Source organism: Epinephelus fuscoguttatus, linkage group LG9, assembly GCF_011397635.1.
Source record: "Epinephelus fuscoguttatus linkage group LG9, E.fuscoguttatus.final_Chr_v1".
NCBI classification, from domain to species: domain Eukaryota; kingdom Metazoa; phylum Chordata; class Actinopteri; order Perciformes; family Serranidae; genus Epinephelus; species Epinephelus fuscoguttatus.
The window spans coordinates 3,799,712-3,814,643 of NC_064760.1; the positions used below are offsets into that span (position 1 = coordinate 3,799,712).

At 42.5% G+C, this 14,932-nt stretch overlaps 1 protein-coding gene across 2 annotated transcripts; it reads left to right on the forward strand.

Annotated features, from left to right (window-relative positions):
* Positions 1-2,016: 2,016 nt before the first annotated feature.
* igfbp7 (insulin-like growth factor binding protein 7) lies at positions 2,017-14,626 on the forward strand. Of its 2 annotated transcripts, none has more exons than XM_049586454.1 (5): positions 2,017-2,685; positions 7,517-7,626; positions 9,084-9,191; positions 10,773-10,896; positions 14,557-14,626. In XM_049586454.1, the coding sequence occupies exons 1-5, from the start codon at positions 2,262-2,264 to the stop codon at positions 14,577-14,579; spliced, it is 789 nt and encodes a 262-aa protein (XP_049442411.1). In that variant the 5' UTR covers positions 2,017-2,261; the 3' UTR covers positions 14,580-14,626. The 2 variants fall into 2 exon arrangements, with proteins under 2 accessions (XP_049442411.1, XP_049442410.1); XM_049586453.1 differs by lacking the exon at positions 14,557-14,626 and adding an exon at positions 12,261-13,073 and having other exon boundaries at positions 2,033-2,685.
* The last annotated feature ends 306 nt before the right edge of the window (positions 14,627-14,932 follow it).

Consider the following 14,932-nt stretch of genomic DNA (forward strand, 5'->3'; position numbering starts at 1 on the left):
ACTCTCAGAGTGGCAGAGCGCACTCTGGACACTCTGTCTGTGGAGACGGAGCAGCAGAGCGCCGAGCGGAGTGAATGTGTGATTAACTTAACCGTTGGTTCATTCATGTAGAAATATAACGCTGCGTTTCTTCCACCAACAGGGCTCTCATTTTAGTGTAGAGCGTCAGACTGAATTTACCAACGCACCATGTCAGGTCACTCACTCTCCGGGACCGCCAGTGTTACTTGAATAAGTAAACACTGACCAACGGGACCAGACTGGCGACCCGTATGCTCTCACTCAGTGGATGGATGATGTCACAGGAAGCCAATCTTACAAAGGAGGACCACACTTGTTTGTTTTGCTATGGAAGCTAACGTTAGCTAATGTGCTAAAAAGTTAGCGTTGCAGAGAAATCCAATCTTCCTCTTAATCCCTCCGCAGTTTCTGATGAGGTGGACATGATAACCCTTAATACACATAACCTTATTCATCCCTACAACAGGAAATACTTTTTCCCTAACCTGATATGAAGTGTGCGCTGCACATGTGAGCATTTTTGACGATGGCCTCCGTCCAGTCCTTTGGTCTTATCACATTTAACCATAGTTGTCTTTGTTTTTGTTGACGGGCAGTGGCGGCTGGTTTTGAGCCATGACTCCTTCTATTCTGGCTCCCAATAACACAACAAGACAAACACATTTTAACACTCCTGTGGAGCCTACAGCCCTGTGGGGGAGAGGCAGCTGCACCTCCAGCTGATCACATGATGTCATCGTGACGTCGGCCCTGAAATGGTCTATACAGACCGTCTGAAACATAAGCACTTTAAATGGGTCCTTTTGTATTTCTTGTTTAAAAGTTTTGCAGTGTATGTGCGCAACAGCAGCTGACAAGGAATCTTTTTTAAAAAAAGGATAGCAGGCTTGAAAATAAAAACTTTGCTCAAGTCCCCGCATGGACCAAGTCTGCAGCGTGGACTGGCAGCTGGAGAGGTGCCCGTTCACCTCCTTGGCACTGTTGAGGTGCCCTTGTCTGAGGCAGCCCCCCCCGACATCTCTCCATTTAATACATGTATAGGTCCTGTTAGTGCATGTGTGTGTATTTCAGGTGTGTGTATATGAAAACAGAGAGAAAAATGTTCCCCTCGGGGATTAATAACGTGTATCTCATGCTTCTTCTAAGTATAAGGTCTGGAGCTGCTCCAAAGCGGAACATTCCTCTCACTGCTCTCACTGTCATCTATCCTTCACCATTTCTTGTCTGTGCAGCAGCTCCAGACTTTATGACATCACAAATTTGAGTTTTAAGGGACTGTGCTTTACTCATCAGAGGAGCTCCCAAAGCTCCAAATGTTTTTCCCTCAGCCTCGCTGAGTGACCGGCAGAAAATCCACAACCATCCTCAACTCATCCTCACTGTGAGCTCGTCACATGTCCACGTTTGGTCATGGACTTTCCACGTCCACATATGACGTCCAAGGTACCCTGGGTGTGTTGGTTGTTGACGTTCTGGGACGCCGTGTCAACTTCAGCCTGTTACATGCATAGTCTGTTTTCAAAATACACTTCTGTTTTCACAGGAAATGTACAGTTTGCATACAGCCTCTTTCAAAATAAAAGCACTACGTTTTTTTTCCTCCAACAACACATGCACATGGTTGGGTTTAGGACAAAAGAACAGGGTTTCGCTTTACAATCACACAGTAAGCGAACCGTCCTGAACACGATGTGTCCAAGGAACATTTGAAATTTGAAAATCCAGTGATAATTTCTGTGGGAAGTGGTGTAATTTGGTGATCTTTTTTTTTTTTTTTAAAGGAAACTTCCCAACCTGAGTCTGCTGTAAAATAAATACAACATCCAATCATTTAAAGTTGTATGCCCCTCCACTAAACCATAAAAACTTATTTGACCTGCCTCCCCTTGTTGCACCACCCCCTTATAAATAACGAACAGCCCCTATCACTCCAGTTTTTGGATATGGGAGACAGTTGTTCATGTGTAATAAAATTGTTGGACTCTCTCAGACCAATGATATGGATGGATTTTGAAAAATGGGCGTTGGTTCCTTTTAACTTGTTTTTATTAAAATTCTGATATTATTATTATCATTATTGCCTGTTCCCGCTGTGCTGTGGGTGAGAGCGGGTCTGAGATCAGGTCTTGATCTCCGGTGTGAGGCGGAGCCAGCAGCATTGAACGGGTTTGGGTGTTGAGATCAGATCTCAGTGTGTCCAGACTTCATCACAGTTCACATCAGACCTCCACCTCATCATCATGAAGTCCTTCATCTTCCTTCTGTCCCTGGTTCCGGTTCTGCTCTCGGTCCGGGTCTCAGCGGGTCCGAGCTGCGGACCGTGTGACCCAGCTCAGTGCGCTCCGGTCCCGGTGGACGGCTGTGCTGCCGGCTCTCTGCTGGACGCCTGCGGCTGCTGCACCGTGTGCGCCTCCGCGGAGGGAGAGATGTGCGGTGGGCGCCGCGCGGCAGCGCGCCGCTGCGGCTCCGGGCTGGAGTGCGTCAAAAGCGACGAGGACAATAAGAAGAAGCTGGGAGTGTGCGTGTGTAAGAGCAACTATGAGGTCTGCGGCAGCGACGGAGTCACGTACAAGAGCGGGTGCGCGCTGAAGAAAGCCAGTGCAAGCGCAGAGAAAGAAGGCAAAGAGCCCATCAGCGTCCAGAACAAGGGCCGCTGCGCCTCAGGTGAGAAAACACTGATCTTCATTTAATTTAAATTCAAGCTCAGATGAACAAACATTGTTTTACTATCACTCAAACAGTTGTTGCTCTCCAGGGGCGTAGCACCAAATTCTGGGCCCAGTAGTCTCTGTTGGCCCCCGCCCCTCCTCTCTGGATCATGGTTCTCTCACACATGAGTTCGCTCTCTTTCTCCTCTCTGCTCTTTCTTTCTTTCTTTTCTGTTTTGGAACTCTGAGTTTCCTTTCATGAGCGTGGGGCAGTGTCACAGCCTGTTCACGTGAAATCCTGAGTGCAGAGCAGTGTGTAGGCCTAAAGTATCATCCGTGGGACAGATGTAAAGCTCACCTGATCAACTTCTCCTCCATATTTATGACAGACTGATAGAAGGGAAATATATCTACCAGCTGTGATTGGTTGTTCCTCGTCACATGACATGCGGTGCACCAACTTGGTCGCACTCCAAAGTCGTTGAAATCTGGCGATTAGGCAGTGACTTGCAGCGTCAGACACTGGTGAAAAAAGCCGTCCTTTAATGTCAGCGTGATACACAGTTGGTCACTGTTATGGTTTAACGGCACTTGGCGGCATCAAGAACGAAGGTTAAGGCAGTGAAAGTCCAGGTATTTTGAAAGAGACTGTATGCAAACTGTACATTTCCTGTGAAAACAGAAGTGTATTTTGAAAACAGACAATGCATGTAACAGGCTGAAGTTGACACGGCGTCCCAGAACGTCAACAACCAACACACCCAGGGTACCTTGGACGTCATATGTGGACGTGGAAAGTCCATGACCAAACGTGGACATGTGACGAGGTCACAGTGGGAATGTGCTGGGTGTACGCTGCTGCATTTCAAAGGCTGAATTTTGTTTATCTCAGGGTGCAGCTGTCAGGCCCTGAAAAACAGGCGCTTGGGAACACGCTGTGATGGCGTCGCTCTGGCATGTGAGCGCATGCACCTTCCATGCATCCATATTAAAAACACTGAATTTGAGGGTGCAAAAAATGCCACATATGTTCGACCCCTTAACCATTTTGCGGCTTAAGGGGGCGGGAGGGGCCTTAAAAAATTCTGCATTTATTTTTAAACAAAGTACAGTCTTTCAGCCGATTTATTCAGCCATTTTTTTTCCTTAAAGATAATCTTTTTTTTTCTGTTTGTTGCCCTTGTATATGGGATTCCTGCTCTGCCCACTACACCACCAAGCGCCCTGTATTGAGATCATTTTTATGTAGTTCTGGCACTGATTACTTAGAAATAAAAACAAACTCAAACTTTGCATTCCGGGCTTTTCAAGGGCCCCCCTCCAATCGGGGCCCTGGGCGATCAGTCCCACTTTCCCCCCACTGTGACGCCCCTGTTCCTCACTAATGTCACAATTTAACAAATATCTGTTGTTCCCTAAAAAACTAATAAAGTTTCAGTTGATTTTTTTCTCTGACTGACACAACAAACATTTAACCTGATTTATAGAGAAATAAATATTTAATGATGTTTGGTGCAAACATTTAAAACTGTAAATCACTCATGCAGAAAATAATTTATCTCACATTAATCTGCAGCATTAATCAGAGGAATGAATTGTTTCCTTCAGGATTAATAAAGTTGTGTCCCATATATTGGACGTGTATGTCTTTATGGTTGAAGTGAGCGTGTCGCAGCCTATAACCCTCTGACAGTAACAGACAGTGAGTGATGATAATCCACCTTCATCCCTCGGAAAACACTGAATTCCTTTCTACATGAAAACCCTCACTGAGCACGCTCAGAGCAAACTGAATTCCTCTGAGGTCACCGAGGATTTACTGTCTCTGATGGATTCCTGCGACCTGTTTCATCCTGTTTCAGACCGAAGTGGAAACTTCTCCATAACCAAACTTCATGATAATTATCTCCATATTACTGACTGTCACGACCCATCTCTCCCTCTCTGTCTTCACTCTGATTCTCTGGAACCAAACTTCATGCTTCATGATTATCTCTCATTTTACTAAAAGGCTGAACTGCTTTGCTATTTTAGAAACAGGAACTGCTTCTCTCTGCTGCATTCTTGACTGTGCTTGATTATATGGATGTAATGCACGCTCATTGCATGCTCTTGACTCTGTACCATGGTGCATTGAGATTTACTTCCAACTGTAAGCTCCTAACGCATCACTGTATCCTGTGTGCTCGGGTCAGGTGGCTCTGTCCCTTTTTATCAGCATTCTCATGTTTACAGAGCTAGTCTCGGCCCACTTACAGCATATTTATGTGTGCATTGAGCAAAAAACTGAAAATGGCTGCTCTCCGTTCACAGAACGTGTTTTTATTGTGTGAACCGAGGGCACGTACAGAGTTTGGCAAGCGAGCATTTATGTCTGCAGCTCCTTGTTTGTGGAGTCTCCTGCAGAAGGATTTAAAGTTGCACTCACTGGTTCCTCTACATCAGGGGTCGGCAACCTTAACTATCAAAAAGATTCAGAGTCGATGACGGGGCGACGTAGTCTCACTGTGTCAAACTCTTACAAGCTCTCATGTTGGGGGCGGCAGTAGCTCAGTCCGCAGGGACCTGGGCTGGGAACAGGAGGGTCGCCCCGCACCAAACATGGAGCGCAGACTGGCAGCTACAGAGGTGTCAGTTTGCCTCCTGGACATCACCGCGGTGCCCCTGAACAAGGCACCAAAACCTTAACTGCTCAGGGCGCCTGTCCAAGGGACTCTGACATCTCTCCATTAATGCATGTAGAGGTCCTGTTTGTGCATGTGTGTGTGTTTCAGGCGTGTGTGTGTGCGTGTGTGTGTGTGTGACAACAGAGTGAAAAAAGGAATTTCCCCTCAGGGATTAATAAAATATACAGTATGACAAAATAAAATATAATAAAGAGCCATTTTGGGCCAAAAAAAAAGTTTGTCTGAGCCTCATCACAAAGGTGAGACAGCATTTTAATTTGAATTAAGCCTGTCAGCGATACCAACAGATCGAAATGAGCAGTCATTAATATGTTTTACAACTAAGTAGCTGTTCTGCTGCAGGCTGTTTCTGATTATTTGGTATTTTAACTTTGCAGCGTTGCCAATGAAAGCAAACAAATTTGTCTGTGCACTTTTACATGCTCTAGTTTCCATTTTTGGATTTGGAATCCACAGTTAGCCGAGCAAGGAAGACTCAAAACAACTGTAGGCATTGCTTGTGACATTAAGTCAGTGTATGGGCTGCACATTTTTATAGCTTTTTTTCCAAGATACTTCTTATTAAGGTTTCAAAAAGAAAAACAAACACCAGGGTTGGGTGGACACATTCCACAGCACCACACAGCACACATCAGTGAGCAGAACAAACAAAAGTAGAAACAACCCTGAGGTGATACCAGTGATACCCTCCCCTCCCTCCCATCCTCCTGTCCTCAGTTTTTTCCTTCCTTGAATTATCCAAGGCACAGTGTCCAGAGTTTAATATGCACAGTAACCTCCATTGAGCCAGATTTTACTTTTGTAACGCACTGAGAGCTGATGTTTGAGTGTTATGAAAATGAGACAAAAAAAAAGGTCCCCAGGTCTTCAAAAAACTGTCTCTGAACCGCTGGCAGAGAAGTGCAGCATCTCTAATTTTAGGCAGGACGTTACGTCTCAAAGCTGCTGGCCAGATGTGGGCGGGACAGCCTCCTTCTATTTGATGAGCAAAGCAAAAATCACCATACGTTGCTCTGCAGGTGTCAGATGGGGGTCTTCTCGCCCAGCAGCGCCAAACAAGGCTACAGCAGGAGCTAGCTGTAATTTTTTAAGGAGGATTTTAGACAGGGTATGAAAGATATCTTTCTAAAATGTTTGAGGGCACAGCCAGAACAAATGCATCAGGGTGGCATCATTGTTTTTGCATTTGCCACAGGTGGGGGTGTGTCAGGGCAGGTGCTCGGTAGCTTAACCTTACAGTTGAAGAATGTAAAAATCTCTTCAGGCCGACAACAATGAATGAAAATTAAAATGTTTAAAAAAAACCCTAACAATTAGTCGTTTCCATATAATTTTCTGTCAAAGCCTCAGGGAGCCACTGGAGAGGCGCTAAAGAGCCGCAGGTTGCAGACCCTGCTCTCAGCTGATTCAAAGCACTGCTGCAGGATTTTTGAGCACAATCATATATCTGCAGTCAGGGCTTATTTTAGCTGGTGTTTGTAATCATGTGGTTGCCTCTGTTTTAACAAGAAGAAGAAGATAAACTTTATGAATCCCTGAGGGGAAATTCAGTTGTTTCACTCTGTTGTCACACACACACAGGCCTGAAACACACACACACACAAACGGGACCGATACATGTATTAAATGGAGAGATGTCAGAGTAAGGGGGCTGCCATGGACAGACGAGCAGTTTGGGGTACAGTGCCTTGCTCAAGGGCACCTTGGCAGTGCCCAGAAGGCGACCTGGCCCCTCTCCAGCTACCAGTTCATGCTGCATACTTGGTTCCGGACTGGGACTTGAACCGGCGACCCTCCAGTTCCCAAGCCAAGTTCCTGTAGACTGACTAGACTGTTTCTATGGTTCACTTTCAGCAAATACAAACACACTTTTTAGCTGCTCGTAGTAGTAATGTCATTTTGTGTTTCATATTGCTTGTTTTAGAGCCGTATATTTTTATTCTATGTTGTCTGTGACTTTATGTTGCTGCCTGTCTCGGCCAGGACACTCTGGAAAAAGAGGTTTTTAATCTTAAGTGTTTTTTTTCCTGGTTAGATAAACGTTGAACGTATAACTTCACTGACCTCTCTCTGTCCTGTTTCAAACTGATTCTCTGTACCTGAACTTCATGTTAATTATCTCTGACTGGCCTGTCTGTCTCTGACCCTGTCTCTCTGCAGCTCCAGTCATTGTCACCCCTCCAGGTGAGGTCTACAACGTGAGCGGCTCTCAGGTGTACCTGAGCTGCGAGGCGGTGGGCGTGCCCACACCTGTCCTGACCTGGAAGAAGGTGAGTTTCCCTGTCCTCACTCAGGCACTCAGCTGCTCATCAGTTACAACATGTTCTTTCTCTGTCAGGTTCATCTTAAATGTAAATATATGTGTAAATATGATATTATCCTCAGGATGAGTTATAAAATGTGAAACATAAAGATGTGACCTCTCTGAGCTGCAGCGTCTCGTCTCTCCATCCGTCTTCCTGTCTCTGCTGATTTCCTGTTTCCTGCTGCTGTCTGGAGAAACAATAAGTCTTCCGAGCTCCACCTGAAAATGTACGACAGGAAATAAATCCAGAGTTTAACAGCTTTGCTTCTCACAAACTTTAAACTACAGAAACAGAACAATGGAGGGGAGGTTACACGCGTGAGTTTAATAAATGTGTCTCAGACTGTGTGACATCAGTTTGATGATGAATATGTGGTGAAAGATGGAAATATACATGCAGAAAAATAAACAAACAATAGGCTTTGTTGGAGATCAGACGCCTCGGTATCTAAAACACCAAAGACTTTTTTTGTTCTTAGTTTCTCTCACGAACATCAGCGTCTGTCTCACAATCAGTGTGGAGTCCTGAAGAAGATCTATAGACATAAAACAGAGAGCAAATGTTTATGTCTCTGTTTGTAAAAGGATAATCTAGCTGACTTTTGATCAATAATTAAAGTATAAGAATGTTGAGGACTTCAGAGGGTTAAACAGAGACAAACACTCCTGATGAGCTCATATGTTCCCTGCAGCCTCAGGTGCTTCAGGTGTCAGTGTGTCTGTCAGCAGCGTGCTCCTCTCTGCAGGTTCAGACTCTTTTGTTTGTGGACTTTAAATTGAGCGTAATTTTCCTGCAGAGGGAGGAACAGGCTGCAGCACGTTTCTCAATCAGAAGAAAATGTTCCTCATGAGTTTTTGCAGATTCACCGACTGCACGCAACAAAATGTTTCATAAAGGCTGACTGAAAACAAACAACAGACACAGATCTGTGTCTGTGTGAAGCATCTGCTGATTTACTGACAGATCATCTGCAGACAATCAAGTTTGTGAAGTGACCTAAAACCTCAAATACACATTTATGTCGTGTGATGGCGAAATGTTTTGTACATCATCGTCATGAACCCTTACAGCTGCACTGATGCTGAAAGTTTCATCTAGACTGAAAACGTCTGAGCACACACAGGAGGTACACACTGTATACAGTCAGTAAACACTGTGTGCTGACTGAGAATACACAGACTCAGTGTGTATGTGACTCTGTTTGATTATTATCAGCCTCCAGAAACAGAATTTTCACCTATCTGTTTTTTTCTCGTGAAATAATTAAGAGTTTTCCGACCTGTCAGAATATTTATTGAAATGTGTTTTAATTACGTCAAAAGATTTACAACCTGTCAGAAGATGTTGCAGATATTTGATGACGTTGATGTCGTTAGTGATGAAGAAGGAGATGATGATGATGCTCGGGTGTCTTCCCTCAGGTCCTCAGCGGGAGGAAGAGGATGGAGCTTCTTCCTGGAGACAGAGACAACCTTGCAATTCAGACCAGAGGAGGACCAGAGAAACATGAAGTGACCGGCTGGGTGCTGGTTAGTCAAACATACACCATATAAACACTGTATACTATATATAGCCTACATTATGTGCACAGTATATACACATTATATATACAGTAGATTCCATCATATATGGAGGTGATAGTCACTATGGATAGGTGCATCCTGTCGACCTGCAGACATGGAGCAAACAAAGAAAAAGAAAGAGAGACTTAAGTTATTTTGGGTGACGTGGAGTCATATGGAACAAAAAAAAAGGGTGACACGAGGGTGCAGTGGTTAGCATTGTCGCCTCTCAGCAAGAGGGTTCCTGGTTCGAAGACCAGGGTGAGGGAGCCCTTCTGTGTGGAGTTTGCATGTTCTCCCCGTGTCCCCGTGGGTTTCCTCCAGGTGCTCCAGCTTCCTCCCACAGTCCAAAGACATGCAGGTTAATTTTTGACTCTAGATTGTGAGCATGGATGGTTGTCTGTCTCTGTGTGTCAGCCCTGTGAAAAAAAAAACATACACACAAAAACCCACAACAGCTGCAGGTGGAAGGCTGCTTCCAGTCACAGCCGCAGTTGAGCACAGTGCTTGCATCATCAGAGAATCCTCTGTGTCAGGAACTATTCCTGATGTAGACGGCAACATGCCTTGTTTGTAGAGTTCTCTTTCTGATTGAATCAAGTGGTAACAGGATGCCACAAATGTAGAAAACACGTGTATTATGTGTAATATCTTATTTACACGAGCACTATGAGCAGTCAGAAGCAGGTGTGGATTTTGTTAGTACCTACGGAAAGACTGGAGCCACTAACATGTTTATGAATGCCGAAACACATGTAAATATTCTTCTGTAAACTGTTTACACACAAATTCATTCTGCTCATGTTTGATGAATGAGACCCATTAAGTGACCCGCTGGGTGCTGGTTCATCATATATACAGTATATATACATTATGTAAACAGGAACATAATGTGTGCACATTAATACACTACATATATTACATTAGTCCAAACAGACACAGATGTAAACTGCAACTGGGCTTGTTAGTGGAGGCAGAAAACTGTGAGGTGATAATTATAGTTCTTATTATTATCAGATGTCATGTTCAGACTCAAACCAACATGTTCGTCTGTGTCTCAGTAAGGCAAGGCAAGTTTATATGTAGAGCACAATTTGTACACAAAGTAATTCTTCAAACTGCTGCTCGCTGTGGTTTTATCAGACAAACAGGAGGAAATAGTCATTTTGTTTGGGACTATTTTCAGCGGCGAATGAATCCACATTTGGTGCTCTAGTGAGTATTTGTGTTAACAGGGTGGTGTGTAAGATACACTACTGTGTGTGTGTGTTCATGGTGATGAAGGAACAAGTCACAAAGTGACACAGTGTGGATCACAGATGTGTTTTTAAGAAGAGAAAAGAAAAAGAGACATGATGAATCAACGATGATCACAGTGAACTGATCTGTTTTACATGACGGTGAAACTGAAAGCTGGATTTTATTAAAATCACGAAGGATTTAATGTGGAAAAATAAACTCCAGAAACAGTGATGACCTGTAGAAGCAGGAAGTGATGTCAGCTGTCTGTTGGACCAATCAGCTTCACTGATGGTGTTTTTATTTCAGATCTCCCCTCTGACCAAAGAAGAAGAAGGATCGTACGAGTGTCACGCCACCAACTCTCAAGGAGAGGCTTCAGCTATCGGTACGATTCACCTGGTCGAGTCCCTCGATGACATCGTCAAGAAAGGTAACGACAACAACACAAACAAATAAAAACACAATACACATGAAGAGGATCTAAAAGATTAAAATATAAAACATTAAGAACATTTAAAAATAAATCAAGCAGACTTTTCAACACACTGATCCAGTTTCTGATGTGAAACATTTACATGAAATAAATATGATTTGATCTGCTTTAACTTTTTCAACTTCTAAACTTACCCTGTGCTGGAAAACGCTCTTTTCCCAGACAAGGATTCACAATTTCAAATGATTAAAAAGCCTTAAAAAAGACCTTTAAAAGACAAAGACGATTAATTTTTCATAGATGAAAGTATGCAGAATGAGCAACATTACTGATGTGGCCTCAGAGGACAGTGTACTGTCCAGGGTGACACACAGACTCTTAACCTGAGGGGATGGACGAACTTAGGAGTTGTCAATGGTCAGAGTGAACTGTGCCATTTAACCCAAGTAGATTTAGTACCCACAAGGAGAACCTCAGTTTTATCACTGTTAACTTTGAGGCAGTTGTATAAGAGCTGTGGTGGCAAAACTACTGTTTAATGAACAGTTTAAAGAAAAAGTCTTCACGCGTCTGAGTTTTAATAAGCATTCATGAATGGAGACACTCACACATACAACCACATGAACAGTCAGTCAGTAAGAATGCCTAGCAAGTCTTCTCGCCCTGCTATCTTTATAGTTCCCATAACACATGCACATCAACAGTCAAAATATGTGGCGCCTTGACATTCCTAAAACACAACATCTCTTCAGACTAACAAGGACACTTGTTGTATTCCCTGGCTCATAATCTTGGTGTCTGAGCCTCCCTGGCTCGTGACCTTGGTGTCTCTCACTGCTGTCACAGTAGGGGTTAAATGAGCAACACACATCATTAGGTTAAAGTTCAGTTTCATCAAAACAAGTAAGCTTATACAACACATTATAGATTAAAGGTGTTTAAATACCAGAATTTTCCATCACGGAGCTGAGAGTTACCATCCAATGAGCAGTAAGAAAGGGAACTGGGTGAAAGAGTGGAAGTAGGCCGAGTGGATAGGTAGAGCTGGGTGTCGTCAGCGTAGCAGTGGAATTGAATGCCAGATTTTCTGACGATATGGCCAAGAGGTAGAAGGTAGATAATAAATGAAAGGGGACCTAAGACAGAGCCCTGAGGAACACCACTAGTAACTGGCAAAGAGTTGGATCTGACATTTCTGAGTTGAACAAAGTGAGTGCAGCCAGAGGGATTAGATTCAAAACACTTTACCTGCACTTGTGTTTAAAATAGAAACACCGTGAGAGAAGCAGTGATACAACTGTTTGAAACTCACATCAAAATCTTTCACCTCTCTGATGACTGATGATGTCATTTCCTTTCAGTGACGAAGGAAGGCGAGCTGTGAAGAGGACCGTCACAGGAAACAGCTGAAGAGGATTTTTTTCAACTCTCAGTGAAATGATCAGATTTTTCCTCTTCGTTCCTTTTCATGTATTTCTTAACAAAAAAACACCTTTAGTTTTGACTTCAGTCTGAATTTTGTTTAGTTGAGTTCAATGATTTAGTTTCTGTTTAAAAAAAAGCACTTAGATTTAAATCTCTTTATTTTTTCTTTCTTGATCCAAAGTTTTAGTTTAACTTTTCTTATTTCAACATTTTATACTCATATATTTTATCATGTATTATCTTTTCTCCTCTGAACAAAGATACACTGTAATCAATCAGTCTTTTATTTTGGAAAGACTTGAATCTGATCACAGCCATAGTTAAACTCTAGGTGACCATGGCAACAGTGCTACTGACCCAGGTCACCATGGCAACATGATACTGATACAGATGGTGCTTTTATCATTTATTATTTCTTGTGCAAATATCTGAAGAAACTCAGTTTAATGAAGCAGATTTTCTTCTGCAGAGTTCTCAGATTACTCTTGCAGTGACGACTGACAGATAATTAAAACTGTATTGATCATCAGTTCAGGTCTGTGTATTAAACTTTAAAGTTTTATATGTGTTTGATGAACTCTTTTATCTCTCCGAGCTTCAGTTTGTTGGTGGAAGCTGAAATTACTTTTTCAGCGTTTCCTCTCAAATAAAACTAATAAAAATGGTAGTTTTTATTTTGTTGTGTGAAACTGATCAATAATCAACATTTCTGCTGTTTCACTGTTGAATAAACTGGCGACTTCAACGTTTCCACTTTGTTTTCAGATGTTTCTTCAACGTGTACATTTATTAACATTTAGAATAAAATCATCTTTCATAGATGAAAGTATGCAGAATGAGTAACATTACTGATGTGGCCTCAGAGGACAGTGTACTGTCCAGGGTGACACACAGACTCTTAACCTGAGGGAATGGACGAACTTAGGAGTTGTCAGTGGTCAGAGTGAACTGTGCCATTTAACCCAAGTAGATTTAGTACCCACAAGGAGAACCTCAGTTTTATCACTGTTAACTTTGAGGCAGTTGTATAAGAGCTGTGGTGGCAAAACTACTATTTAATGAACAGTTTAAAGAAAAAGTCTTCACATGTCGGAGTTTTAATAAGCATTCATGAATGGAGACACTCACACATACAACCACATGAACAGTCAGTCAGTAAGAATGCCTAGCAAGTCTTCTCGCCCTGCTATCTTTATAGTTCCCATAACACATGCACATCAACAGTCAAAATATGTGGCGCCTTGACATTCCTAAAACACAACATCTCTTCAGACTAACAAGGACACTTGTTGTACTCCCTGGCTCATAATCTTGGTGTCTGAGCCTCCCTGGCTCGTGACCTTGGTGTCTCTCACTGCTGTCACAGTAGGGGTTAAATGAGCAACACACATCATTAGGTTAGAAGTTCAGTTTCATCAAAACAAGTAAGCTTATACAACACATTATAGATTAAAGGTGTTTAGATACCAGAATTTTCCTTTGCAGAGCTGAGAGTTACCATCCAATGAGCAGTAAGAAAGGGAACTGGGTGAAAGAGTGGAAGTAGGCCGAGTGGATAGGTAGAGCTGGGTGTCATCAGCGTAGCAGTGGAATTGAATGCCAGATTTTCTGACGATATGGCCAAGAGGTAGAAGGTAGATAATAAATGAAAGGGGACCTAAGACAGAGCCCTGAGGAACACCACTAGTAACTGGCAAAGAGTTGGATCTGACATTTCTGAGTTGAACAAAGTGAGTGCAGCCAGAGGGATTAGATTTAAACCAGGCAACAAGTTCCTGCAAATATTTCACAAGAAAAGCCTTTTTAGAAAATGAAGGAATTCTCTCAACCAAAATTATAAGAGGCTTTTAATTTCAAATGGATACAGGAAGTGTTGAGTTTAAAATGATGGCGGGATGCATTAAAAAGGGACATTTGTGTTTTTGCGTTAGCTACTGTAGTACTCCTTCACTCTTGGCCCACAGGAGAAGTTTCAGTCATTGCAATCTGCAGTCTCACAGCTAGATGGCACTAAAACCTACAAATTAGACCTTTAACATCTGCTGAATTTTACGAAACTGAACTCCAAACTGTGAAAATGTTTCCACGTTGATCTCAGATTAAAATGAAAAAACTTTACCTGCACTTGTGTTTAAAATAGAAACACCGTGAGAGAAGCAGTGATACAACTGTTTGAAACTCACGTCAAAATCTTTCACCCCTCTGATGACTGATGATGTCATTTCCTTTCAGTGACGAAGGAAGGCGAGCTGTGAAGTGGACCGTCACAGGAAACAGCTGAAGAGGATTTTTTCAACTCTCAGTGAAATGATCAGATTTTTCCTCTTCCTTTCTTTTTCATGTCTTTCTTAACAAAAAAACACCTTTAGTTTTGACTTCAGTCTGAATTTTGTTTAGTTGAGTTCAATGATTTAGTTTCTGTTTAAAAAAAAAGCACTTAGATTTAAATCTCTTTATTTTTTCTTTCTTGATCCAAAGTTTTAGTTTAACTTTTCTTATTTCAACATTTTATACTCATATATTTTATCATGTATTATCTTTTCTCCTCTGAACAAAGATACACTGTAATCAATCAGTCTTTTATTTTGGAAAGACTTGAATCTGATCA